The sequence below is a fragment of the Delphinapterus leucas genome, chromosome 3 (genome assembly GCF_059928025.1).
Source record: "Delphinapterus leucas isolate spDelLeu-1000000601 "Yukka" chromosome 3, BTC_Dleu_Yukka2, whole genome shotgun sequence".
Taxonomy (NCBI): domain Eukaryota; kingdom Metazoa; phylum Chordata; class Mammalia; order Artiodactyla; family Monodontidae; genus Delphinapterus; species Delphinapterus leucas.
In genome coordinates, this window is record NC_143131.1 from 116,731,590 (window position 1) to 116,758,420 (window position 26,831).

Here is a 26,831-nt window from a genome sequence, read left to right on the forward strand (position 1 = left end):
GCCTAGTCTGGGAAGGTCAACTTGGCTTCCTTGTGACTAAAGTCAGTGGGAGGGGGCCTGGTGAGGAGCCAGCCACCGTGCCCCCAGCCTCCCCAGGGTCAGGCCACAAAACTCGCCTGAGAGGACATCCCGCATCCCACGTCCGGCATCCCCCCACCATTCGCAGGGGCTCCGGGCGGCGAAGGCCCTTCACAGCAAGGCACCGCGACCCTCGCGGGGCCGCCCAACCTAGGCGCATCAGCTCCCGCGCTCGGCGGCCCCGCGTCCGGGGCAGCCGCTGATAGTGCGCTAATGCGTATCGAATTTTTGTTGAATTCGGCCTGCGGCCCGCGCAGAGAGCGTGGCAACAGCGCTGCCAGAGCCTCTTAATTCCCTTTGCTTCGATCTCGCCGTTAATGACATAACCTTCTCCTCTAATTAACTGACAACTGCATTAGGCGGCGCGCCTCCTCCGCACGCCGCCTGCGGCTTCCCCACCGCGGAGCCCGCGCCGGGGCAGAACCCGCGCCGGGTTTCACTCGAACTAAACGGGGAGACCTGCTATGGGGGTGGGGAGGTGGGGGGGATAGTGTTTCAGGATAGGACGCCCCAGCCGCCCTTATCACTCAAAAACGTATGCTGTTGTTTATGTTGTCGTTTACTGTGTGCTAACATTGGGCCACACACTTAACATGCTTTAGCTTACTGATTCGCTACCACGACCCAGGAAGCAGATAAATTGGGGTTCACAGGTGAAGGAACATAGGCGATAACCAAGGATTGTAGCAAGCGAGTGAGGGAGGCAGGACTCCCACCCCTCCTACCCAAGCTTGTGCCCTTAACTCCTAGGCTACCTACCCTCCAACATGTAATTTAGACTACACTAAATATGAAATATAGTAAAGGCGAAGTGCTGAGCAGACTAGCTGACACATAACAAGCACTCAATCAATTTTGGTGGCAGGATAACTTATTGAAATGCTAATTTCCGTCTATCCTCTTCTGCCTCCCCTCTCCTGGTTGGCCATTTCAATCAAGTGGTCCCGGCAGCCGAGGAAGCAGAGGCAGCTGCCTGTGGTCTCTTGCCAAACACAGGAGACCCAAACTTTGTACTCTGTATAATTTACAAAGGGTTTCTCCTCCCTATCCCTCATTCAGGCACATGCACATTATATGCTGGAACCAGAGCAGGACTTAACTTCAGTTTCATTTGTAAAACAGAAGTGTTACCTTTAGCTCTAAGATACATTTTCCAAGCCCTACTACCTGCAAGCATGATATACTAAGGGTTTTGTGGCAATGGTATTCATCTGGGCAGGACATGTTCACATGCATTACAGATTACTGAAATGATCTGGCTGTCATTCACTGTTCTCTCTTCCCCTTGGTTTCTGTGCCTTTATTTTCATTTTGTTGTATTGTGTATTTTTTATAAGCCACCTGAAATCTCTTCTGGGCTGAAGGAGAATATGAAAAAAATACATTTAAAAATTAAACAGATGGTACTTCCCTGGTGGCACAGTGGTTAAGAATCGCCTGCCAATGCAGGGGACACGGGTACAAGCCCTGGTCCAGGAAGATCCCACATGCCGCAGAGCAGCTAAGCCCATGTGCCACAACTGCTAAGCCTGCGCTCTAGAGCCCATGCTCCGCAACAAGACAGGCCACTGCAATGAGAAGCCTGCGCACTGCAACAAAGTGTATCCCTCACTTGCCACAACTAGAGAAAGCCCACGTGCAGCAAAGAAGACCCAATACAGCCAAAAATAAATTAATTAATTAAAAAAAATTAAACAGATGAAATAGCAATGTAAGTGTCTGGCCAATATTCATTAAGTTGAATTGGCATTTGAAAGTGAGGAAACTGAGGCTGGGAGAGGTTCACAGAATTGTTCCAGCATGGCAACAAGAGAAACGTCTCTGTCCATGCTTCATCTAGCACCTCCTCTCTTTCCTTCTACTTGCTGGGAGTCACCTTCCCACCTCAAGCTCCTGAGATCTCATACTGTCCACTTCCTGCAGGAGAAAACTGGATTTAACAAGTCCCTGACACCCAACACTGAAGTAAATATTAGATCAGTATATCCCCAGACAGCCATTTCTTCTCCCTCTCTGACAAACCTACCAGACACAGCTTTTTGGCAATAGGGCCCATGATTTTTTAGATCAAGAGACTGAAGCTTGGCAAGATTAAGCAATTTGCTTGAATTCATCCAGCTGATAAGTAGTTTTGCTGAGATACAAAGGCTGAATCCACTTTCCATTGTGCTCTTTTCACTACAACATGCTTCCATTGAACAGCTAGAGAGCTGCGTTCCCTAAAACACTCCTGGCATGTAATTCCTGAAGAATTAAGTGTATTTGATTTGGCCTAAGAGGGGGTTCATTTCTGGGCTCCTTCACCACATCTCCCTCTCTTCTCCTATGTGCGGGAGGGGAGTGGAGGGTAGGCAACCAGCCTGAATTAGATGGTCTCTTTCAGAAGACACAAGGAGGCTTTGTGATGGAGGCTCTTAAAGGGCACAGGCAGACTCTGCCTGGGGCAAAGTTGGGGAATGAGGCAAGTCTCTTAAATGCCAGGCCCACCACCACTGAGAGGGAACCATGAGACGTGGAGAAATGAGACTGCCTCTCTTCTGATATCCCACAATATAATACACTCATCTCTCAGGCTTTCCTCCCTTCCTAAGAAACACTTCTACGCCCATTTCTATCTGTTGAGCTTCTCTTTGTCCCTTGAGGTTTCTACTCAAACACTGCCTCCTCCATGAAGCCCCCCACAATGAATTAACTGCCTCTTCCTCAGGAGTCTCACAGACCCTAGATCACATGCACTTTCACAACAAGCACAAATCCTGCTTCAAGAACACTTGCCAGTGATTAGCTGTGTGACCTTGGGCAATAATTCATTTCTGGACATCTGTTTCTCCATCTCTAAAATGGGGATAATAGTGTATGCCCTCAGAGGGCCGTGAGGAAGTTTAAATTGGATTACTTACGCATGTGAGACAAAGAAAAAATATTAACTATATATATTCATGGTGTAAATCTCTCCTCTGAAGATCATGTTGTGAGAAGAGATTCTGTGGAGATGGTTGCTTTGTGTATACAATACAGGGAGACAGACGGGGAAAGAGGATTTCAAGTTTTGATGTGTACTTTTTTCAAGACTGTGCAATAGTTATTAAAAACTTTTTTCAAATATTATGGATGCCAGATGATACCATGAGGAGACAAGCCCATGAGGCAACTCAGCTTTAAAAAGGATACACATGCAAAGCTCTCAGTGCAATGTTCAACACATATCAAGTACTCAAAAAATGATGTCTCTATTATTTGTTTATCTCCACCACAAAAGTTGTCTTCATTTCTACGCCAACCTACTGCCTGCCATACCCAGTCCACAGTAGGTGCAGCAGGAAGGAGTCTCCACGGGAAACCCAAAGCCAACCAAAGTCTGGGAAGACCGGACTCTTGGAATGAACGCCCTGACACTTCAGTTGACCGCAGCAACTGGTAAATCAGCATGGGGGCGGGGAGGGAGCTATTTGCTGGTATCCCTCTGTGGGGGATAGGCTATCCCTTCCTGCTTGTCACTGTTCCAGGCCAGACACAGACTCACTTCATCCTCTCACACACACACTGATCTCTGCACCCTGGGACGTCACCAAGGGGTCCAGAGGCCACGGAGCTCCCCATGGCCAGGGACGCCAAGCATGCCAAGCCAGAATTCTGCACACAAGTTTCCCAGGACTCCTGCCTGATCCACAGGGCCTGGCTTTCACAACAGTAGCTCTGCAGTTGGGTGTGTCTCCAGAGGAGAACTCTCCCCCTGGACAGTGTGGTAGGGAGTTGAGTGACAGGAAGACCTGACAACACCTCCCCTCAAAGAACTTCAGTCACAGCAGACTACTTGTCATCCTCCCAGCACTCCCGCCCTTTCTAGTCTGCATTTGCCCATTCTGATTTTTGGGGTGCCCTTCCCCAAATTTCTGCCTGATAAACCCTACTCATGCCAGGTCCAGTCCAAATACCTTCTCTTTGGGGCTTCCCTGGTGGCACAGTGGTTGAGAGTCCGCCTGCCGATGCAGGGGACACGGGTTCGTGCCCTGGTCCGGGAAGATCCCACATGCTGCAGAGCAGCTAGGCCCATGAGCCATGGCCGCTGAGCCTGTGCGTCCGGAGCCTGTGCTCCGCAACAACGGGAGAGGCCACAACAGTGAGAGGCCCACATACTGCAAAAGAAAAAAAAAAAACAAATACCTTCTCTTCTAGGAAGTCATGCTTGTAGCTTAAAAGAGCTCTCTGACCCCATGCTCCTCATCACGGCCTCTGCTGAAATTTAGGCAGTGGCGTCTCACCCCAACACTGGACAGACGTGACGTGGATCAAAGATTGCTCCTGGGAGTCAGGGAGGTTGAGGTTTGATTCCTAGATCAGCCACTTGTTAGCCCTGTAACCTTGGACAAGCTGCTTAGCTTTGCTATATCCCCTTGTAAAACAAGGAAAATAAAAGAGGATACTTCTGAAAAGTAAATGAGACAATGCTCTTTAAGCCATTAGCCTGGTGCTTGGCACACATTAAACTCTTAATAAATGTTAGTTATTATTATTGTCTCCTTCACCCCCACAACTCTCACAGTATGTCAGATAAGCCCTGACCAGCTCAGCACCTGAGGGTGGAATTTTATTGGACCAAGTCTCCCATGTGAATAGGCATCCTCCTGAGAGAAGCAAAGATGCTGAAAAGAGACTGGAATTTCTGAGAACCCAAGATTCCATGAGAGGAAATGAGAGTGAGAGCCTATGACTGTTGGTAAGAGGGGCTATAGAGGCAAAGATGGAGGGTTATCAGCCAAGGAAGTGGCTGTGCTTTTGTTGGGGAGAACAAACCTTTTCTTCTACCCTCTTAGGGTCAGTAACTGGAGGCCTGTGAATTAAGCTAACAAAAAACATATTAACAGGAGATAAGGCACAATTTTTATTAATATTTACCTGCATGCGAGTTTACAGAAAAGAAGTGAAACTCATATAGGACTTGGGGTTAGACTAGGGGCCTTATATACCCTTTTAACAAAGGATAGAGGGTTTGGGCCCCAAGGAACAATAAATTGTGCAGAAGTGACTAGGAAATATATGGGGGAAACTAATGGACGATAAGGGCTATTTTAGCAAGGTCTGTCTATGCAAACTTATTTTGGTGTTGACTCCTCATCTCCATTTATGCCCCTTCAGGCACGTAAGGCGAGGGCATAGAACTCTTCCTGTTGGTTCTTAATTGCCTTCAGGTAAAAATAATCCTTATGCAAAAGTGGCATATTTTGGAGTGGCATATTCTGATCCCCTTCACTTTGCCTTACTCTTCAACTGTTGGGACCAGAAATCTAGCAAGCCCCACAGCAGCAAAGCCTCCTTCTGCAGTCATAAAGAACCTCCATCTAGCTCTCAGGATGGTTCTCAGACCCAAAGGAGCCACAACAGGGCCTATGTTCCTACAATCCTATCCCTGAGGGCATCCAAGAAGGAAGCTCAGAGAAGACACTCTTAGACCAGGAAGGAAGCCACAAAAGAAGCAAAGCTGGACCTTGGTTGATTAAGATCTACCTTAATTCCCTGCCAAGAGTCTATGCTCTTGGAGTCCTGCTGAGATACACTGCCTTCTCTGAGAACTGCCCTCCACTAACAGGCCTGAGGCCCTGTAATTACTTTAGTAGCATGTGGATCTATGTTTCTTTTACCCAGCTGATAAGCCTGGGATGGACCCTTAACCCAGGAAAGCCAATCTAGAACCTGTGCACAGACAATCAGATTTTCCATGAATTTGGAATTGGGATGGGAGGTCATTTAGTTGAAAATGCTGGCCCTGGAAGGTCATGCAAAGGAAGTAGGTCTACAGAAAGAATGAAGTAGATGGCCCAAGATGTCTTGGTCTTCAACAGACAGGGCTCAAGACTGGTTCCTGACTTTCCAGTCCTATCCCCGGCAAGGGCCCAGCTGAACTTCCTGGGATTCAGTTGCATGACATTCCCTTTTTACTAAGTAATTCCAATGTTTCTGTTACTTGCAGCCAGAAGACCCTTGACTAAGACACTGACTGTCTCTGATTCCATGCCTGGTCCAAGGTCCCTCAGAGTCTGAGCTACAGACCCAGAGCTCTGGTTTCCATCCTGGAGTTCAGAGCTTGAATAGCGAGTCTCCCAGAAGCAGCCCCACCCAGAATTCAGCCCACAATTGGAGGCAGAGCCAGCACCATCACTCACCACTGTTCCAGGGCAGGGAGCAGAATACATAGTACCCACAGATCCCCTCCCAGAAGTAATAATAGTAATAGCTGCCATTTATTGAGTGTTCATCCTGTATCAGGCACTATGTTAAGTGTTGTAATTATTTCCAGTCTTCAAACAACCCTGATTGTTTTAAATATTTTTACTGTTATCTAATGTAAATATACGTGGAGATCAAAATGAGCATACATTCCTCATGCTTATAAGCTTTTATAGAAATAAGAAGCCAAAAAAATTGCCAACCAAAACCATTTAAATTGATATAAACATCAGTTGATATTGCTAATTTGTTTTTTGACTGAAATTAAATTGCTGATGTTGTATTTATTAAAAACAAAAGCAAAACAAAAACTGCAACCCTTTAAGTACTCCTACTGGGATCCCTACTGGAGATAAGGAAATGGTGGCTCAGAGGGATAAAGAATATTTGCCAAGGTCAAACAGCTGAGTGTTAAAATCAACCAGGATAACTGAAAAGTCCCAAGTGCCTAAAGCTGAGGTCTAGCTGCCAAAGTCCTGGGCTGCCCCTTCACCAAAATGGCAGCTCATGAATGCACAGGGACAGACCTTGAAAAATACAGCCTGTTACAGAGCATTGCTAAGGTTTGTTGAATGAATACATGATTGAATGGGTGAATTGGAAGATAGTTGTTTAAAAGACAGTCTGCTCCAACCCGGCCATGCAGAGACCTGTAATTGAGCGCTCTCTGCTTATCACTGCTGCCAGCAGCCCTTCCCACCTCATTACCCAGAAACTAGTCTAATGGCATTAACCATCCCGGCCAGCCAGGATACCATTAAAAGCTTCAGTCCAGCCACTGTGTGCCCCCACCCCGGGTCTTGGCTCTGGGCCCTAGGCTGGGAGAGTGGTCTGGTTGTTTACCAGGAATTTGGACCTTCTTCAGAGAAAAGCACAGATGACCTATTAGTCTAATTCAAGCACTTAGCAAGGAATGACTGTACCATTCACCTCCCCCAGCCCCATGATAATGGAGCCAAAGCAAATGGAGAGGCCTTGACGGTTCAGAGATCTTCCTGGGAGGGGAGGAAGGGGAAGGTCCACCCAGTGCCGCACTGAAGTTTGCAGGACAGCAGGATGGCTGGGCACTTCCTCGGCAGGGTGGGGTATGTGGATACAAGAATGTTTAGGGGGTGCTTTCCCTACTCCACCCACCACTCGGGCAGCTCTTCGGCACATCCTACCCCCAGTCACCTCCTCACTGCCTTAAAACTTGGCTCAGAGAAAAATAGGAAGATAACCAAATACCCATCAATTCAGAACTAGTTAAATAAACTATGTATGTAGGAATATGCATTCATACAAGTCCATGTTATGCAGCTGATAAAAAGGACGATGTATTCTGAGCTCTACTCATGGATGTTGAAAAGTGTCTGTGACTTACACTTTGATAAGCAGTCTCTGACCTCACATATATAAAATTATACATACCCATAGTTTCTCACGTGCACAGATGTACAGGGAGTAGTTTGGAAGTTTGAGAATGGGATTTTAAAGATTTAAATTTTCTTCTTTATAACTATCTGTATTGTCCAAATTCTCTACAAAAACCATATGCTGTAACTGCTAACTTTTTTGAGTTCTATTTATCAGGCACAATGCTTTCACATGGATTATCTCATTCCTTGTGAGGTAGGTGTTTCACCTTTTCATGTTACAGATGTAGATAGTGAGCCCCAAAGAGGTTAAGGCCAAGGTCACGTAGCTAGTGAAGAATTAAATGAATTATGAATGTATTTGCACACAGTAGGGGCACAGTAGTACTTGGCACACAGTAGGGGCTCAGTAAATGAGGGTTATTATTACAATTATTGTACAGTACTCATCACACTGCACTGTTCTTATTGACTGCCTTGTCAGTTCCCCTGCTCTGATGTGTAAAAGGCTTGAAAATAGGATCTGCAAATAGGATTACCTTGGAATCTCCCACACCCAGCACAGTGTCTTGGAGAGCCAGCACTCATCACATGCTTTTGGAAAGAGTGAGTGAATGAATTAACAAATTTCCACAGCTCTATAAATATATTTTCCCAACTACTTTGCATGGGTAGCTGTTTCCTTATCCCAACTGGATTGCACATGAGTTCAAGAACCAGTCTCTCCTTTCCTCCGGCCCCCATTATGGTATGGAGCAGACCGATAACACAAGCAGGTGCTTGAATGCTGTGGTTGACTATGGACCCTCCCCCTTCAGCTGCTGTGGCAGATCCCAGGCAGCATGCCCAAAATGGCTGGAGCTGGAACAGGTACCCAGTCCACAGCCTCACATAAGTTATTTTTCTTCCAACTCCATGTCAAGTACACAGAGAGGCTGAGAGACTTGCCTGGGGGGTCACATAGCATCTGGTGGCAGGGTTGCTGTGTCTCCTAGATCACCTGGCCTGTGCTCTTGTGACTGTAACACCCCTAGTTCTATATAAATTCACAGTATGAGACAATGGGAAAAGAGAAAAGTTTTAAGTTAAAATGTTTAATCATGATCCAAGAGGCTAAGGGGACTTTGGGACAGTAGCAGGAAGAAAGCAAGGCCCATATGCTCCAGCTCGTGATGCTCAAATGTTCTGTAGGATCCCTGGGAAGGCAGTAGGTTCCCATTCCCCCTTCAGAGGAGGAGACAAGGGGCCAAGAGTCTTGCTCCAGCTTTCCTCACCATGAGGAATGTCTTTCTAGGTTGCTTCAGAACACCCAGCCCTGCCTATCTGGAGAATGCAAGAGAGCGTGACTGATTTGTTAGAGCCTGGGTGATGCTGGTGGGCAGAAGAAAGGGGTAAGAAGAGAGCCTGGTAGAGCTGGACATCACCAGAAGATATGGCTAAAGTCCTAAGGAGGGGCAGCCTGAGTCAGAAGTGAAGGGAATGACCCTGGCGGTCCAGTGGTTAGGACTCTGAGCTTTCACTGCCAAGGGACCAGTTAAATCCCTGGTCGGGGAACTAAGATCCCAAAAGCCAAGCAGCACGGGCAAAAACAACAACAACAACAACAACACAAAACAAAAAAAGAAGTGAAGGGAATGAGAACTAGGCTAGTCAGCTTCTACTGTGGCCTAATCTGGAGTCAACTGGAGGTGTGGGGTAACGTCAGGGTTGCCATGTTGTATACCAAACCTCCTTCCTGATGCTGTCCTTTCCTCAACCCTTGCAGGCTGCAGGTCAGCTGGGTGTGGTAAAGGAGAAGAGGGCCCCCAGGGAAGTCCAGCTACCAGAGGCTCAGGAGCAGAATCAAGGTAAGTGTACAGGAGAAAAGAGAGGGCACCCAGGGCTGTGGCCTCAGAGCAGGGTTTTTGTCCTGTGGAAAAAATAAAATGGAGTCAGCTCCACCCTTTTCACCACGTTAGCCTCAGTCAAGGCCTGTCCTCCTCCCCTGAGGTGGAGGTCTGCTAGAGGTCTAAAGTATTCATGACCACAAGGAGTTTACCGCCCCCATCCAATCTCTTGCCTGCCTTGTCTGGGTTTCCCCCAGCTGGTCCAGTAAAGGTAGGAGGGGTGTAACAGAGGAGGCCCTACCTGGCGTTCCATCATGGAAAAGGTAGAGGCTGTCCAGTCCTGGGAGAAGAGTTGGCTGTGAAAACGCATCTTAGCTGCAATGGCCTCCACTGAGGAGAGGAGAGAAGGAAGACTGAAAGCAGGCAGATGTTGGAGATCTCTCAGGCTCCCAAAGAAGGAAAGGGAATGTCTCAGGGACCCTGGGATATGCAAGGGTGGGTGGGTGGCAGCTGGGAATGGGATATTATCTCATTCTGCTTGCTATTCCTTGAGCTGAAGAGTGTCCCTAGGGCCCAGGCAAGTGAAGAGGCAGCATGGCCGGGGATGGGGGTGGGTCACTAATAGAATGGGAGAAGGCAGAAAGGCTCAGGTTGGGGAGATGTAAGCCTATGCTGAGGAGGGGGCTGCTCCGTCTGCAGGAGATGGATGGAACCAGTGGACCACAGAGCGGACCCTTTCCCTCTCCCTGGGTCAAGCTGAGTCAGCCACGGGGGCTGGGAGCAGGTGGAGAGCACTCACTGAGGCAGGGGTTTCGGGAGAAGGACTCTTCCAGCCGCTCACACTCCTCCTGCAGATTGCCACTGCCTCGGCAGGTGCAGCTTAAGGCAACACTGGCATTGACGTTGCTGACAAAGTTGGGAGTCATGGCAGTCCCTATGGGGTGAAAAGAGGATTGTCAGTGCCTAAGCCAACCCTACCTTCAGCTCCCATCCTCTCCCACCTGTCTCAGGACCACTCCATGGGGGTTCAGTCTCCAGAGCATTTTCACCCCCCCAGGCTGGCCAACCTGTAGGCTTCCTAAACATGCCCCCCAGCCTCACCAATCAGCCCCATGTATGCTCGCAGACATTTGGACTGCTCTGTTGCACAGGTCCCTAGGATGTCCATGGGATGGCAGTGGGTCTGAAAATCCACCAGGCGCGATCTGGAAGAAGGGAAATTTTAAGAGTCCCTGTTGATGGTCTGGCCTGCAGCCTTCACCTTGCCACAGTGTCACCTTGCTGCCCCTTTAGTTAAGATGCCCATCTTCATGCCAAATCCGCCTCTGCCTTTTTCAGAGCCTGGCCCATGGCGTCCTCCTCAGTGAAGCCTGCTCCTGTCACAATTAAATGCACCATCACCCCAGCCTCCACAGCAAATCACTCTGAATTTGGGCTCCACAATCCCTAATTATGAGATCTCAGGCAGTTTCTTTAGTTTCAATTTCCTTGACAGTAAATAGAGATGAAAATAACACTACCTTGAGGATTTTTGTGAGGATGAAGTAAGAGAATACACGTATAGCATTTAACACAGTGCCTGGTATACAGTGAGTGTTCAGTAAATGTTAGATATAATTATTTTTAACACTCATCCTACAATAAGTAAAGCTGGTTATCTTCAGGGGATGGAATGATGAGTATATTTTTGTGTGTATATTTGTGCACTTTTCCTTACATTTTGCTTTGTGTTAGATTGGTGGTTTACTTATCTGTCATCCCCATGCAGTTGCAAACTCCTTGAAGGAAGGGACAGTATCTTAGTCATCTAGCCCAGCACTTGTTATGTAACAGTAATAGTATATTGGGTTGGCCAAAAAGTTCGTTCGGGTTTTTCCATTAAAAACCCAAACAAACTTTTTGGCCAACCCATAGCTCCCAGCATAATAACAGGCAGCATAACAGAGCCTCTAGGAGCACAGGCTCTAGGCCAGACTACCTATGAAGGAAATCCAAACCTCATTAACAAACCTGACTTACTACCTAGGTGAATTTGAGCAAGTTATTTAAACTTTCTCTGCTGTGGTTTCTTCATTTGTAAACTGAGGATGATAAAAAAAAAATAGTAATAATAGCAACTATCTTATAGGGTTCTTGTGAAGCTTAGATAAATTAATAGATGTTAAGTACTTAAAATAGTACTTAGCCCATAGTAAGTAAGTACTCAGTAAGTGTTAGTATTATGATTTTTGAGAGCTCCATGTAATATCTTACAGAAGAGGAAGTGGGACTCAGAGAGGTAAAGTAACTTGTACAACAAGGTTATACAGAGAAGCAAGTGGTAGAACCAGGTTGCAAAACAAGGTTGGTGTCTGATTTTGTTTACCTGGAGAGAAAAAAGACTGGAAGGAAATGCTCCCCAAATTATGGTAGATTACCTCCAGGTGACAGGTTTTGAGTGATATTTTAACACAGTTTTATATTTCCTAAAGTTTTTACACTCTCTCTATATAATTTTATTTTATTATATTTTATTTTTTTATAAAAGAGTTTCAGAAAGTATCCAGGGTAGCTACATGGTAAAGTCGGTTCACGGTGCCTTGCGGAGGGGTGGGGGGGGTGGGGGGGGGAGGGTGGTTCAGACCCAGCCCTGCCCAGGAAGGAGGCGCCGAAGGAGTCGTGTCCACCCCGTCTGCCCACACCCAGCACCCGGCACCTGCACAGCGGGTCGGACAGGCATATGTGCCACAGCTCCAGGCAGTTGGGGGCCTCCGATGGCAGTGAGCAGCTGGGGGCGATGGTGTTGCGCCGGCGCTGCCCGCAACCCTGGTCGGTGGGCGCGCACGGGCACAGCAGCAGGCCCTGAGCGTGGGGCTCCGACGCCTTCTCGAAGAAGGAGCGCAGCTGCCTTTGGCAAGTGTGGCGCTGGCAGCGGGACCCGGAGCACGCCTCCCCGTACGCCTTGCGCAGCCGGTCACACTTGTCATTAAGAGTGCACAGCATGGCGAACTTGAGGCAGAGGTCCGAGTCTGGGGGGAGAGGGGCACCAAGTCAGCAGTCCTCTCTGCAGATGTGCAGCCCAGCCTCCCCAGGAATCCCGGCAACCCTCTGATTTCACAAGGACGGTAGTGGGAAGGCACTCCTGTCAGGGAGGACTGCACCGAATAAGGCCTTTCCCTCTACCCACAAACAGTATCAGGTATTCGTGAGCCTCTCCCATCCTGCTCCTCAGCTTGCCTAGGTTTAAAAAAAAAAAAAAAAAAGCCATATACATCTAACCAAACCCTTTCCTCAATCCTATGCAATGAGTGAGATCCCATGGTGGAAACTGTAACCAAGAGGCCCTACAACATTCTAAAGTACTTTCTGGGGAATCCCCTGTCAGTCCAGTGGTTAGGGCGCCCCACTTTCACTTCTGAGGGGTTGCATCCCTGGTAGGGGAACTAGGATCCTGCAATCCTCCTGGTGCAGAAAAGTACTTTCTGGATTGTCCACAGCAGATGCAACCAAATTCTATTTAGGATTTTGGTTCTGCATCTGTCTATTCTGCCCATCTTTCATTGATTGATGCATGCATAAAACCCCCCATACTCTGAGTCTTGGGAAATTATGGTGATAGTTCTATTAACAGAATATTCCAGCAGTCAGAACAATGGAATAACTGGAATAGGTTATTCCCAGATTCCCTGCAACCTAGAGCTTGTAATACATAAATCTCTATGCTTTTCTCTCAAAATTCTAATACACAGTACTGACTGTACAACAAAGCTCACATCTTTCTCAAAAAGAGAGTGCATGTGTGTGTTCCTTTCCAATTAATACAACAGCCTCACTTTCCTGAAAAACATGCATCATATTAGTCCTTGCCAGACAGATGGCTCCCCACCCTGAGTCACCCCTGAGGAGTCACTCTCTCTCTCACCATTTTCCCTGCCCAACACCTCGCCCATCCCATTAGAATGGTTGAAAACAAGCAATTTCCTAGTCTTCAGGGACAAAAAGCTACTTTCCTGGCTGCCTCGAATTAGGGTAAATACTCCATTTCAGCACTTTTTTTTTCTGGAACTGCTGCCACTCCCACCAAAGCCTTTGTAGAGATCCACCTTTTGGAACCGGGGAGCTCTAATGGGCTCTCTTGGAATATCTCCCTAGTAACTATTGCTCTGTGTTGACTCGTGAGACTAGATCATGCGGCATAGCTCAGACTCTCACCCTGAGAGTGCTTCTTTAGTTACCTGGCAGGCCACAACTCTCTCCCTTCATTCTCCCAGCTTGTGTTCCCCACCAGCCACCCTTCCCTCAGGGTCCAGGCCCTCCCATACCCCAGCCCCAGCTTGCCTTCCACACCTGGTTTGAGCATGTTCAGTTTGCTGAAATTCATTTTCCAGGGTTTTCTGGTCACTGTGTCTTCATAGGGAGAGACATCCAGCTCATAGTCACCTAGAGACAAGGTGGGGAGCACCAGAATCCTGAGGATGGGGCTGGGGGTGGGAGCAGGAGGGGTTGAGGCTGCTGGAGAAAAAGAAGAGGCACAGTCTCTACTTAAATAGCTGCATACTGGGCAGAGGAGAGAAAAAGAACAGGGCCATAAAGGTATAGGCTAGGCTTGACAAATAAACTGGGTTTAATGATAAGAATAATAAAGCTACTGTTTGTTGAGCACACTGTTTACTGGGCACTATGGTGCAAGTGGAAAATATATATATATATATATACATACAATTTCACTTAGTCTTCATAGAAGTCTTTGGGTAGGTAAAAGGAAACTGAGGATAAGAGAGGTTAATTCACTTGCTCAAGTTCACATTAGCTAGTAAATGGAGCCGGGATTTGAAACCTGGATTACCTGATTTCAGAGTCTCTGCTCCTAACTACTACAAGTATCACCTGTGGGCACATAAGCAGGCAAGGGGACTCTGTCTTGTTTTCTCTTGCTATTGGAGAAGGGGCAGTAGTGGACTCTGTTCCAGGCCTGACCACTTGGCTATGGAGATGCATTGCATGCTGAGGTGATGCAAATGAGACTAGATCTGGAACTGAACCTGACTGAGAAAAGCAGAGAAGGGAGAGAAATGATCTGAAAGGAAACACATCTCTTTCAAACACCCCATGGGGCTGTGGGCTCCTTAAGACCTTATAAAATCACTAGGTCTTATAAAATCACTGCATACACAACATTGTTAACCAACTGTACTTCAGTTAAAAAAACAAGATCACTGCATAGCTCATACACATGGTAGGTGCTCAATAAATGTTGAAGACAGAGGTGAGCTTGCAGGGATGTCACCCAATAGGCCTTTGTGAATATGTCTTTAGGCGGGAAGGGATATAGATGATATCAAGCAAACAGGAAAGGATGGTTTGGATGCTTGGGAAGACCTGGGAGCTCCCAAGGGAAAAGAGGTGGAGACAAGAGGATTCAGGGAGAAGTCTCAGTGGAAGTTCTAAAAGAGAAGTGATTAGGATGAGGAGTGGAAATCAGGGAACAAAGAGAGTTTGTTTCCAATTGCTTGCTGTCGGAGGATTATACAACTTCACCTGTTGCCTTGTGACTTTCAGGCCACCTATGAGAGGACTGTACTTTCCCACGCTACTGTAAGGCTTGGCCATGTGACTTGCTTTGGCTTGTGGATTGTGAGCTAAAGAGGCATAATCACCTCTAAGTTTCAAGAACTATCATGTGGTCCTGCCTGGCTCTTTTCCATCTACCATCCTGGATCCTCAAATGAAGAAGGCAAGTGGAGCAAAGACAAAGCCAACTCATGGGACTTCCCTGGTGGCGCAGTGGTTAAGAATCCTCCTGCCAATGCAGGGGACACGGGTTCGATCCCTGGTCTGGGAAGGTCCCACGTGCCGTGGAGCAACTAAGTCCGTGCGCCGCAACTACTGAGCCTGCGCTCTAGAGCCCGCGAGCCACAACCACTGAAGCCTGCATGCCTAGAGCCCGTGCTCCGCAACAAGAGAAGCCAGCACAATGAGAAGCCCGCGCACTGCAACGAAGACCCAATGCAGCCAAGAATAGATAAATAAATAAATAACAAAATTGTCCTCCAAAGCCAACTCATGGAAGCCCACAGCAGATGTGTAACATGAACAAAAGATATATTTTTGTTGGTGAAAGCCAGAGATTTGGCGTTGGTTGCATAATTTAGCAAATTCTTATTAAAAATGTAATTGGTCATATAATGGAATCTAAAAAAATAAAATGGTTCTGATGCACCTAGGAGCAGAACAGGAATAAAGACGCAGACATAGAGAGTGGACTTGAGGACACAGGGAGGAGGAAGGGTAATCTGTGATGCAGTGAGAGAGTAGCATTGACATATATACATTACCAAATGTAAAATAGATAGCTAGTGGGAAGCAGCTGCATAGCACAGGGAGATCAGCTCGGTGCTTTGTGACCACCTAGAGGGTTGGGACAGGGAGGGTGGGAGGGAGATGCAAGAGGGAGGGGATATGGGGATATATGTATACATATAGATGATTCACTTTGTTATACAGCAGAAACTAACATAACATTGTAAAGCAATTATACTCCAATAAAGATGTTAAAAAATGTAATTGGTATCTAGAAATGGAGTGCTGAAGTAACAAAAAAGGATCTAAAATAAATGGTATTGGCTTTGCGACTAGGTAGTGGGTGGTGAATAAGCTGTTACTGGGGGCTGGGAAGATGGCAGCCCTCATTATGCAGTGGCAAAGCATTTGGTAAAATTGTTGCCTGCAATAACTTGGAAGGAAGATGATGTACTGAGTGAGCTTGTGCTTTAAGGGGAAGAAGCTGAGAAGCTGAAGATTACTAATATGTCTTGATTGCTGATAGCCACACTTGGCATGGTACTACGAGAAAGATATAAGCTCAGAGAACTGACCAGTTTACACACAGAGAGGAAACAGAAAAGAATGAATACAGAAATTCTAGGACCTGCAAAATTAAGAAATGCTACTCCTCATATTCAAATAGTAAAAGGTAAAATTGAAAAATGCATTGAGTAATAAGGTCAATTACAACTCAGCCTTGGGCCAGAGACCAATTCAAGTTTGTGGCTATCATGCCCTTTGTGGAGATCTCTCACTGATTAAGACAGTATCCGATAAATCCTGCCTGTTGGACAAATGTTCTCAGGGAAAAAAGACTAAGATAGTGGCTCTCCCACAGAAGCTTGATAAGGGCAAGGTACCTCTAATTAGGTCTCAAAAGAGATGTATGTCTTGAAAGGGATTATAGGAAAGGCTACTGGCACATGAGGTGACAGAAATCAGACATAAAACGCAATTATGTTTTGAGAGAGTTGTACTGCTAAGAGCCACCAGCCTGGATTAAAAGAGACTAACTATTTGAGACTTAAGATGCTCCAACGTTCCTCAGGTAGGAAGCAAGTGGAGAATGCTACTCAATCCCTAAGGAGGTCACAGTCTCCAATGCCCTTTCCAGATGTAGCCCAAGAAAATAATGGGAAACGAAGGACCTCCCAGGGGGCTGGGAAACTCCTGGGCTTTTGCTCCCCAATGAGCAAAAGCAGGGCCTTATTAAAGAGCAATCCCTACTCCCAGGGAAGACAGCCTTTGCAACAATTGTGTGGCAGGACTTCAGAACTGCTATGAATCAATGTCTGCTGTGTGCTTCCCATTACTCCTCTTTCTACCTGAGAGTTTGTTGTGCTTCTCCTGTCCCCATTCCATTACTATATATTGAGTATAGATGGGAAGAAGATGACTTTTTTTAAAAATTTATTTATTTATCTGTATTTTTGGCTGTGTTGGGTCTTCATTGCTGTGTGCGGGCTTTCTCTAGTTGCAACGAGCGGGGGCTACTCATCATTGCGGTGCACGGGCTTCTCATTGTCGTGGCTTCTCTTGTTGCAGAGCATGGGCTCTAGGCGCACGGGCTTCAGTAGTGTGGCACGCGGGCTCTAGAGTGCAGGTTCAGTAGTTGTGGCGCATGGGCTTAGTTGCTCTGTGGCATGTGGGATCTTCCCAGACCAGGGATCAAACCCCGTCCCCTGCATTGGCAGGTGGATTCTTAACCACTGCGCCACCAGGGAAGCCCAGCAGATGACTTTTTAGTGCATAGGTTTCTAGATTAAGAGAAACCACATCCAGACCTGATATAGAAATTATCACAAAATCCTAGACTTGGAGCCTGATGTCCTGCTTAGATAGAATTCTTAGGCACCTTCCTTAGAAAGTGAGTAGGTATATTTTGCTTGTGAAAGGGAGGGAAATGAATAAGTTTTGACCAACTGGTGGACTATGGTAGATTGCATTATTGTTTACAACTATTTTTGTCCTCCCTGTAAGACTATACATCCTCAGTTATTGCCATGTGATTTTCAGTGTCCCCTGTGGGAGGAGTATACCTCCCCTTCCCACTGATGTCAGGTATGACCACGTGATTTGCTTTGTCAATGGAATGTGAGCAGAAGTATTTTATGTAACATCTGAGCAGAAGCTTTTAAAGGCATCAAATGGTTCTGCCATTGTTCATTTCCCTCTGCCATGAGAAGGGAACATCTCAGGTAGAGGCTGTACTGGATCCCAGAATGAAGAGGACACATGACACAGCCAAGACAGAACATGAGCAAGAACTTAACCTTTGTTTTACAAGACCCTGTTGTGTTACTGCAGCACAGTCTAGTAAAAGCTGACTGATACGGAAGGGGATCTCCAGAGTCAGAGTAAGCTCCTCTCTTTGGCTCTTCCAGTGCCTTCCGTCTTTTATCATCTCTTGTCTGGTTAATGAATATCCTCTCTGTTAAAGGCTGGACCAGGACACTGCCTCCCAGTCTCTCTGAACCTATGGATTATGTTGTATTTGCAGCCTGTTTATGAGTTAAGACTATTTCCCTCCATTTCCTCTCTATATCTGTCTGTTCCAGGAGCTCCCCATGTTGGGCCTTAGCCTGGTTCAGAGACCTTCCAAGAGGCAGCTACATGTTTCCAGATTTAAAAAAAACTGGGAAGTAGTGAGAAGGGAGGGCAGTACTGTGGGGCCCAAAAGCATACTGCCAATTCCTCCTTCCATTTCTTAGTGACGTCAAATGCAGAGCTTCATTATCATCCCTGTCAGAATCTACCATGCGGCCCATATCCAGCAGGATTAAAAAACAACTCCCAAGAGCCATCTTCCCTAGCTTAGCCCGCTCTAGGATGGGGGCCTCACCAATGCTACGGGCAGGGTGAACGGTCCAGTAGATGTCCAGGCAGGTAGCTTGGTTCTTCATGCGCCGATGGCATGTGCAGCTCATCAGAGAACTATTCCTGAGTTGCTGTGCTGCCTCCATGCAGTCCTCAGGGACTGAAGGCTCCTCTGCAGGTGATGAGGTGCTTATACTAGAGGCACAGGAATTCAAGTAGTGGTAGGTAGCATTGCAAGTGGGATCGGCCTGGCACTTCCTCCTGGCCTGGATACAGCTGTTCATGAGCCGGCCTTCTGTGGGGAGGTGGTCCCCTATGGAGGGAGAGAGACCAAGTGAGGCTCATATAAGGTCAGAGTAGCTGTCTGGGAGAACCTAGTCATAAGGTAGGTTGGGGGGGATTCTGGATGAAATCTTTAGCAGGAAAGTCTTGGGGCGGCACAAAGGCCTTTAGCGGGGAGAAAGAAGTCCAGTAGGAGTAGAGGGTCTGCAGCTGTCACAATATGGACAGAAGAGATCAGGCTCAAGAAGAGAGGGGGGTTTGATGAAGACAAGCTGCTCAGCCTCCTGGGAGGTGGGGGACATTATTTGAAGCTGAGCCTGATGGCCCAGCCAGGCACTGGGAAGAGGGCCCTGAGCAGAGCTATGCCATGGACAGGGATAGCATCATAACCAGAGAGCTGAGAATGTGCATGGGAGTGCTAAATGACAGTTAGCAACAACTCTGAGTCTTCCATTAAAAGTCACTTAAGGGGGGCTTCCCTGGTGGCACAGTGGTTGAGAGTCCGCCTGCCGATTCAGGGGACACGGGTTCGTGCCCCGGTCCGGGAAGATCCCGCATGCTGTGGAGCGGCTGGGCCCGTGAGCCATGGCCGCTGAGCCCGCGCATCCGGAGCGTGTGCTCCGCCACGGGAGAGGCCACAACAGTGAGAGGCCTGCATATCACAAAAAAAAAAAAAAAAAAAAGTCACTTAAGGGGAACTCCCTGGCGGTCTAGTGGTTAGGAGTCGGCACTTTCACTGCCAGGGCCCAGGTTCGATCCGTGGTCAGGGAATGAAAATACTACAAGCCGCGCAGTGCGGCAAAAAAATAAAAATCACTTAAAAATACCTTACAATGGGAACTGGTTGGGGTTGGGGTGGGGGGCTTTTACAGATTCTGTCACTCACTCAGGAATATCAAGATTGGTTATAGTTCAGCTCTGGAGAAAGGCCCTGCACCCTAGGACTTATCAAGTGGTAATAGCACACCATCATCCCCCAGAACATCAAGGCAGAACATCTAGGAGTCATTCTGAATTCTGAATTCTTCTCTTTCCTTCACATTCTATGTTCAATCCAGTAAGTCCTGTCAACTCCACTACATATCTGGAATCTGTCCACTTCTCTCCACAGCTATCACCACCTCCTTAGCTCAAGCCACCATCAACTCTTGTCTGAACTAGTTGAGAGTCCTTATTGGTCTCAGTGATTCCACCTTCCAAATTCATTCTACCATACCATTCAGCCATCGTTTTTTGTTTTCCAGCTTTATGGAGATATAATTGACATACAACATTGTTTAAGCTTTAGGTATACAACATGATGATTTATGTATATATTGTAAAATGTTACCATAGTAAGATTAGACGTGTTAACAATAAGACGTGTTAAAATTAACACATCCTTCACTTCACATAATTACCTTTCTTTTTGTTGTTGCATTCATCTTTTTTAAGAATTTTTTTAGGTTGGAAAACATTTTTATTGGGGTAAAATTCATGCCTGGTGATCATTCTGAAATGTATAGAAATAGCAAATCACTATGTTGTACACCAGGAACATAGTACTGTAGGTCAATTATACTTCAAAAACAAACTCATAGGAAAAGAAATCAGATTTGCAGTTACCAGAGGCAGAGGGTGGGGAGGGAGAACTGGATGAAGGTAGTCAAAAGGTACAAACTTTATTTTTTTTTATTTTTTTAAACATCTTTATTAGAGTATAATTGCTTTACAATGGTGTGTTAGTTTTTGCTTTATAACAAAGTGAATCAGTTATACATATACATATGTTCCCATATCTCTTCCCTCTTGCATCTCCCTCCCTCCCACCCTCCCTATCCCATCCCTCTAGGTGGTCACAAAGCACCGAGCTGATCTCCCTGTGCCATGCGGCTGCTTCCCACTAGCTATCTATTTTACGTTTGGTAGTGTATATATGTTCATGCTACTCTCTCACTTTGTCACAGCTTACCCTTCCCCCTCCCCATATCCTCAAGTCCATTCTCTAGTAGGTCTGTGTCTTTATTCCCGTCTTACCCCTAGGTTCTTCATGACCTTTCTTTTTTTTTTTCCTTAGATTCCATATATATGTGTTAGCATATGGTATTTGTTTTTCTCTTTCTGACTTACTTCACTCTGTATGACAGACTCTAGGTCCATCCACCTCACAACAAATAACTCAATTTCGTTTCTTTTTGTACAAACTTCATTTTAAAAAGAAAAAGAGAAAGAAAAAAATTCATGCAACATAAAATTAATTATCTTAAAGGGTACAGTTAAGTGGCATTTAGTACATTCACCATGCTATACGACCATCACTTCTAATTCCAATTCATTTTCATCACCCTAATAGGAAGCCCATACCCATTAAACAGTCACTCTCCATCCTCCCTTTCCCCTAGTCTCTGGCAACCACTAGTCTGCTTTCTGTCTCTACACATTTACCTATTCTAGTATTTCATGTAAATAGAGCCATAAAATATATACTCTTTTGTATCTAGCTTCTTTCACCTAACATGCTGTTTTCAAGGTTCATCCACATTGTGGCATATATCAATATTTCATTCTTTCTTATGAATAATATTTCATTGTATGGATATACCATATTTTGTTTACCTAAATGTTAGTTGATGTACATTTGGGTTGTTTCCACCTTTTGGTTATTGTGAACAGTGCTAAGTGAAGAATCATGTACAAGTATTTGCTTGAATACCTGTATTAATTTCTCTTGGGTGTATACGCAGGAGTGGAATTGCTGGGTCATATGTTAATTCTATGTTTAACTTTTTGATGAACCACCAAATTGTTTTCCACAGTGGCTGTCCCATTTTACATTCCTATTAGCAATGCATGAGGGTGGTTCCAATTTCTCTACATACTTGCCAACTTGTGTTTTGTTTTTTGCTCTGTTTTTATAGCCATCCTTGTGGGTGTGAGGTAGTATCTCACTGTGGTTTTCACTTGCATTTCTCTAATAACTAATGATATTGAGCATATTTTCATGTGTTTGTTAGCCATTTGTATATCATGTTTGGTAATAAATTAATTAAAGTATAACATAACAAAAATACATAAATCAAAAATATATAGTTTAATTTCAAATTATATACACCTGTGTAACCAGATCCCCAGGTAAAGAACCAGAACATTACCAGCACCCCAGAAGCCATCTGCCAGTCACCATCTTCCCAACGAAGCAAATATAATACAGTATCCTGATTTCTAACATTAGCAATTTGTTTTGCCTGTTTTTTAATCATACAACATGTGCTTTTGGTGTTTTGGCTTCTTTTGCTCAATATTACGTTTCTGAAATTCACCCACACTGATAAGTATAGTCGTAAATAGCTTATTTTCACTGCTGTATAGCAATCCATTGTGTGAATATAACATAATTCTAATACTGACTAGCATTATATGGGATCATCTCTTAAAAACTGTAAATCAGATGATCTCATTTCTCTGCTTAAATCCCTCCAACAGCTTCCATTGAACTTAGGTTAAGATCTAGTTTATGTGCCTTGGTTTACAAAACCTTGTAAAGACCTGGTCCCTGCCCACCTCTCTAATCTTACCTCCTGCTCTCTCTTCCTCTCCCACTTCCCTCCATCTGCACTGGCCTTCTTTCTGTTCTGAATGCTCTTCCACCTGATCTTCACATGGCGTGTCATCTCACAAAGGCCATCCCCAACCAACCAATGTAAAATAGCCCCCCAGCTACTCTAACACACTGTTGTTCCAATTCTCTGCATAGCACTTATCACTACTTGATTTTTTTTTTTTTTTTTTTTTTTTTTTTGCGGTACGCGGGCCCCTCACAGCTGTGGCCTCTCCCGTTGTGGAGCACAGGCTCCCTACGCGCAGGCCCAGCGGCCATGGCTCACGGGCCCAGCCGCTCCGCGGCACGCAGGATCCTCCCGGACCGGGGCACGAACTCGCGTCCCCTGCATCGGCAGGCAGACTCTCAACCACTGCACCACCAGGGAAGCCCAACCACTTGATATTTTTTTACTTCATTTTTTATTATCTCCCCAGCCAGACTTCCATGTCTATCTTATCACTACTCTGTTGCCAGTGCCTAGAACAGGGCTTGTTCTTTGTAAGTGCCTACTAATATTTTAAAAATGACCACATAACAGAGACATTTTATGAGCCACCCTGATAACTTCTCTGGGCCCCTTCTCTCTACTTATAATCAAAGAGTCCCAAAATTAGGAGGGGCCTCTGAGTTTAGGTAGTCCAACCTTCTCTTCCAATCACATAATAATCAGTTAGATTACTTATTAAAATGCAGATTTCTGAGCCCTAGCACAAACTACCAAATCAGAACCTCTGGTGATAAAGCCTGGGAATCTGAATTTTAGTAAGTTTACTGGAGAGAATGATGTAACCTAAAGTTTGAGAGTTGGTGCCATATCCAATGTGTAAAAAAAGACAGGATCAGTAGTACTGATTTTTCCTTTTGCTTCAGGTTCCAATATGCCTCAGCATGGCATTATTACTCTTTTAATTTAAAATTTTGGTATTTTGTTCATAATGGATTTTTGGTATTAATTTTGATTTTTAAAAAGGGGGTTGGATTAAACCAGAGTTTCTCAATGCATGGGATGGGGAAGAGAGAGGATGGGCCCATTTGGGGGGTGTATCAGAATTTCCAAAGGGAATGTGTGGTTCAAAAAAGCATATTTACAGACCTACTAGAGAATGGACTTGAGGATACGGGGAGGGGGAAGGGTAAGCTGGGACAAAGTGAGAGAGTGGCATGGACATATATACACTACCAAACGTAAAACAGATAGCTAGCGGGAAGCAGCTGCATAGCACAGGGAGATCAGCTCGGTGCTTTGTGCCCACCTAGAGGGGTGGGATAGGGAGGGTGGGAGGGAGGGAGATGCAAGAGGGAAGAGATATGGGAACATATGTATAGGTATAACTGATTCACTATGTCACAAAGCAGAAACTAACACACCATTGTAAAGCAATTATACTCCAGTAAAGATGTTTAAAAAATCACATAAAAAAAGCATATTTGACCATTTCATATGTGGAAGATGAACAAAAAAACTTTTTTTAATGCAACTAGTTTTTTTATTAAACTTTTTATTTTATATTGGAGTATAGTTGATTAACAATGTGTTAGTTTCAGGTGTACAGCAAAGTGATTCGGTTATACATATACATGTATCTTCTTTTTCAAATTCTTTTCCTATTTAGGCTGTTAAATAATATTGAGCAGAGTTCCCTGTGCTATACAGTAGGTCCTTGTTGGCTATCCATTTTAAATATAGCAGTGTGCACATGTCAATCCCAAACTCCCTAACTATTCCTCCCTCCAACCCTTCCCACCTGCTAACCATAAGTTCGTTCTCTAAGTCTATGAGTCTGTTTCTGTTCTGTAAGTTCATTTGTATCATTTAAAAAGTTCTGAAATTTCAAAATTTATTTAAGGAAGACATGAGATTTTTATCTTTATCAAAAGGGGACATGGATTTAAACAGTTTGAGAAATGCTGAATGTTTAAGATGTTACTTCTGGTAGGTACCCAGAAAGTGCTTGCTGAAAGAAACGTAGCAGGTCCAAGTCTCATTGCTTTAACTGGACTAAATATTGAGTCGTAACAATTTTCAAAAGTAAACCTCTCTCATTTCTAAGCTGACAGTTCACCAAGTCTGAGTAGTAGTAGATTTAAGGGCATTGCAGCTCAACAAAAGAAGGTGGGGGTCACGTTAAGTTTCATCATTAACAGGTGGTAACTTGTTCCACTAAATTGGTCATGAAGAAGGTATTTAAAGTTTACCCCTGATCCTGACATACAGCCATACTGTTAGGGTTAGTGAAATTTCCTGGGCAGTCCAATCATATCAGTAAAGTCTTGCTGCTCTGATTTACTAATGAAGTCAGTCTGGACAGACCAGTACTTTCCTTCCTTCCTTCCATATCTGTCTCTCAGCCAAGATTGCACTTCTGCAGTCCTACTTTGTGGACTGAGGTCATGTGTAGACATGTGGTCTCTGACTCACGATTCCCTCCAGGCAGGCTCTGGACAGGAGCCCCACAATGAGATTCCATGCACCCATCCCACTCCCAAAGGCCACGTGCATGCTCCTTGGGGGGATGGCATAGTTCTAAAACCTGGCCTTTAACTATGTATTCCACAAAACACCTATTGTGGATTTATAACAGGGCAAGGCACTGTTGCTGGGCAGCTTGCACAGAAAGACCATCTTGCCCACTAGTGAGTTTTCCCCTCCAATTTAAATAATAATAAAGTACATCCTGAAGAGGGGGTTTGTTGATGGTGAGCAATACTCTCAACCACACAACCAAATAATGATGTTGGCAAGTTCTGGGAAGCAGTTTTCAACCTTAATTTGTGACGTCAGTTGTGTTTGTTTTTTCCATGAAAGTGCAGAGTGCTAACCACTGGACGGCCAGGGAGTTCCCAATGACAAGTCAGCCCTAACAAAAACTTCTCCAGCTTCACCTGTACCTAGTATCCACTTCCGCAGTCCTTACATGGGGTGGAAGAGGTGAAGCCCATGTGGAGCAAAAGGCAGTCCTGCTTCTGACTCTCCCCGCCCCCTAGAGATGCTGTAGTGGTAGTGGCCTAGCTGCTGGCTGTTCTGTGACTGTACAGACGCACTTCAAACGGGGGAAGAGGGGGAACGAGGAGCGAAGAGATGCTTGGGTGCCCTGGTCATGGCTGGCACTCAATCTACAAGTTAAGTCACTGGACTAGGTGTGGAACCCAGCCCCTTCCTGACACCCTGGGCTTCCTCCTCCAGTTCCCCAGGCTCGGACAGACGGACGCCCCGCACCAGGTAGCAGTGTGGGGCCTGAGACCTCTCTGGGCACTGGTGCCGGGACCCCACCTACACGGTCACCACCACCACTCACCACCACCCCAGCCCCCGCCCCCTCCCGCCCCAGCCGGAGTGGACTCCGCGGACGCACAGACGACACTCACCCGCTCGGAGCAGCAGCGGCAGCAGCAGCAGGAGCGCAGGCAGCATTGGTCGTGGGCTCGGGGGGCGCGCCATTGGCGGGGTGCGCTAGCCGACTGTCGGCGTCCCAGGGCGCTCTGCCTGCACCAGGCGCGGAGCGCCCTCCCCCCTCGAGCTGGAGCTCTGCGAGCGGGGTTCCTCCGCCGGCACCTCCCACCACCGCCTCCCGCCCCGCCTCGCGCGCGAGGCGCCAACACGCTCCCACCAGGGTCCCAGGCGCCGCCCTCCAACTCCAAAGTGGACGGACGCACCACGCCGACTCTCCTCCTGGACTGGCAGAGCGGGGGTGAGGGCGAGCAAGGGCACGCGCCCCGGAGCGGCCGGTCTTTGGCTCTGAAGAGTGCTCCACCCCAGCCGGCCCACATGCTGTCGGCCGCCAACTTCGTTTAGAGGAGGACTTCTACCCAAGACAGTGTGGAAACTGTCAATGGAAACTCGCCATCTCTGGGGTCCAGATATTTATTAAGAAAAAAAGCATCCTGTCTCACTTTCCGGAACCCCCTCTACCACCAAGGAACAACCAACCCAAATGAAATAACAAAACTTGAACAAACGCACAAGGGCACTTATGTTTCAAGTATATTTTTTCTTTTAGAATTTGCACATCTGTGATTTCATTTCGCCTCGTAAATATCTTCAAGGGTGAGATTCGGTTGTTGTTATTAACCCCAAGATTCTGCAAAGATGGATCCCAGACAGGTGAAATGGCTTTGCTGGGAACAAACCTGAGGCCAGATCCCAGGACCTTTGCTAGACTAGACTCCTCCAAAATTCAGCCCCTTCAGTGTCATGAGGGAGGATGGAAGGATCAAACTTCCCTCAGACTAAATTGTGGAGATCTCCCTGGACAAAAGATCACTGAGAAAGGTGGCTAGAGAGACCATTTAGGAGCCTCATCATTTTCAGATGATGGTTAAGAGACCAAGCTACTCTACGAAGATTAAATACTTAGGATAACCCAG

At 46.2% G+C, this 26,831-nt stretch overlaps 1 protein-coding gene across 1 annotated transcript; it reads right to left on the minus strand.

The window, feature by feature from the left end:
• Positions 1-5,697: 5,697 nt before the first annotated feature.
• On the minus strand, positions 5,698-26,173 carry GFRA3 (GDNF family receptor alpha 3). The gene is made up of 8 exons (XM_022589008.2): positions 25,833-26,173; positions 18,630-18,917; positions 13,811-13,903; positions 12,180-12,492; positions 10,586-10,689; positions 10,284-10,418; positions 9,786-9,874; positions 5,698-9,567 (listed from the first exon to the last, which is right to left on the minus strand). The coding sequence occupies exons 1-8, from the start codon at positions 25,903-25,905 to the stop codon at positions 9,478-9,480; spliced, it is 1,185 nt and encodes a 394-aa protein (XP_022444716.1). The 5' UTR covers positions 25,906-26,173; the 3' UTR covers positions 5,698-9,477.
• Between the last annotated feature and the right edge of the window lie 658 nt (positions 26,174-26,831).

What these genes read in the sequence shown, in the direction of transcription:
- GFRA3 (XM_022589008.2), bottom strand. Translation starts at nt 25,905, where the DNA reads ATGGCGCGCCCCCCGAGCCCACGACCAATGCTGCCTGCGCTCCTGCTG. An exon ending in TCACCCTGCCCGTAGCATTG is followed by an intron (nt 13,904 to 18,629) that starts GTGAGGCCCCCA and finishes CCTTGTCTCTAG; the next exon opens with GTGACTATGAGCTGGATGTC. An exon ending in CTGTCCGACCCGCTGTGCAG is followed by an intron (nt 10,690 to 12,179) that starts GTGCCGGGTGCT and finishes CCCTTCTTCCAG; the next exon opens with ATCGCGCCTGGTGGATTTTC.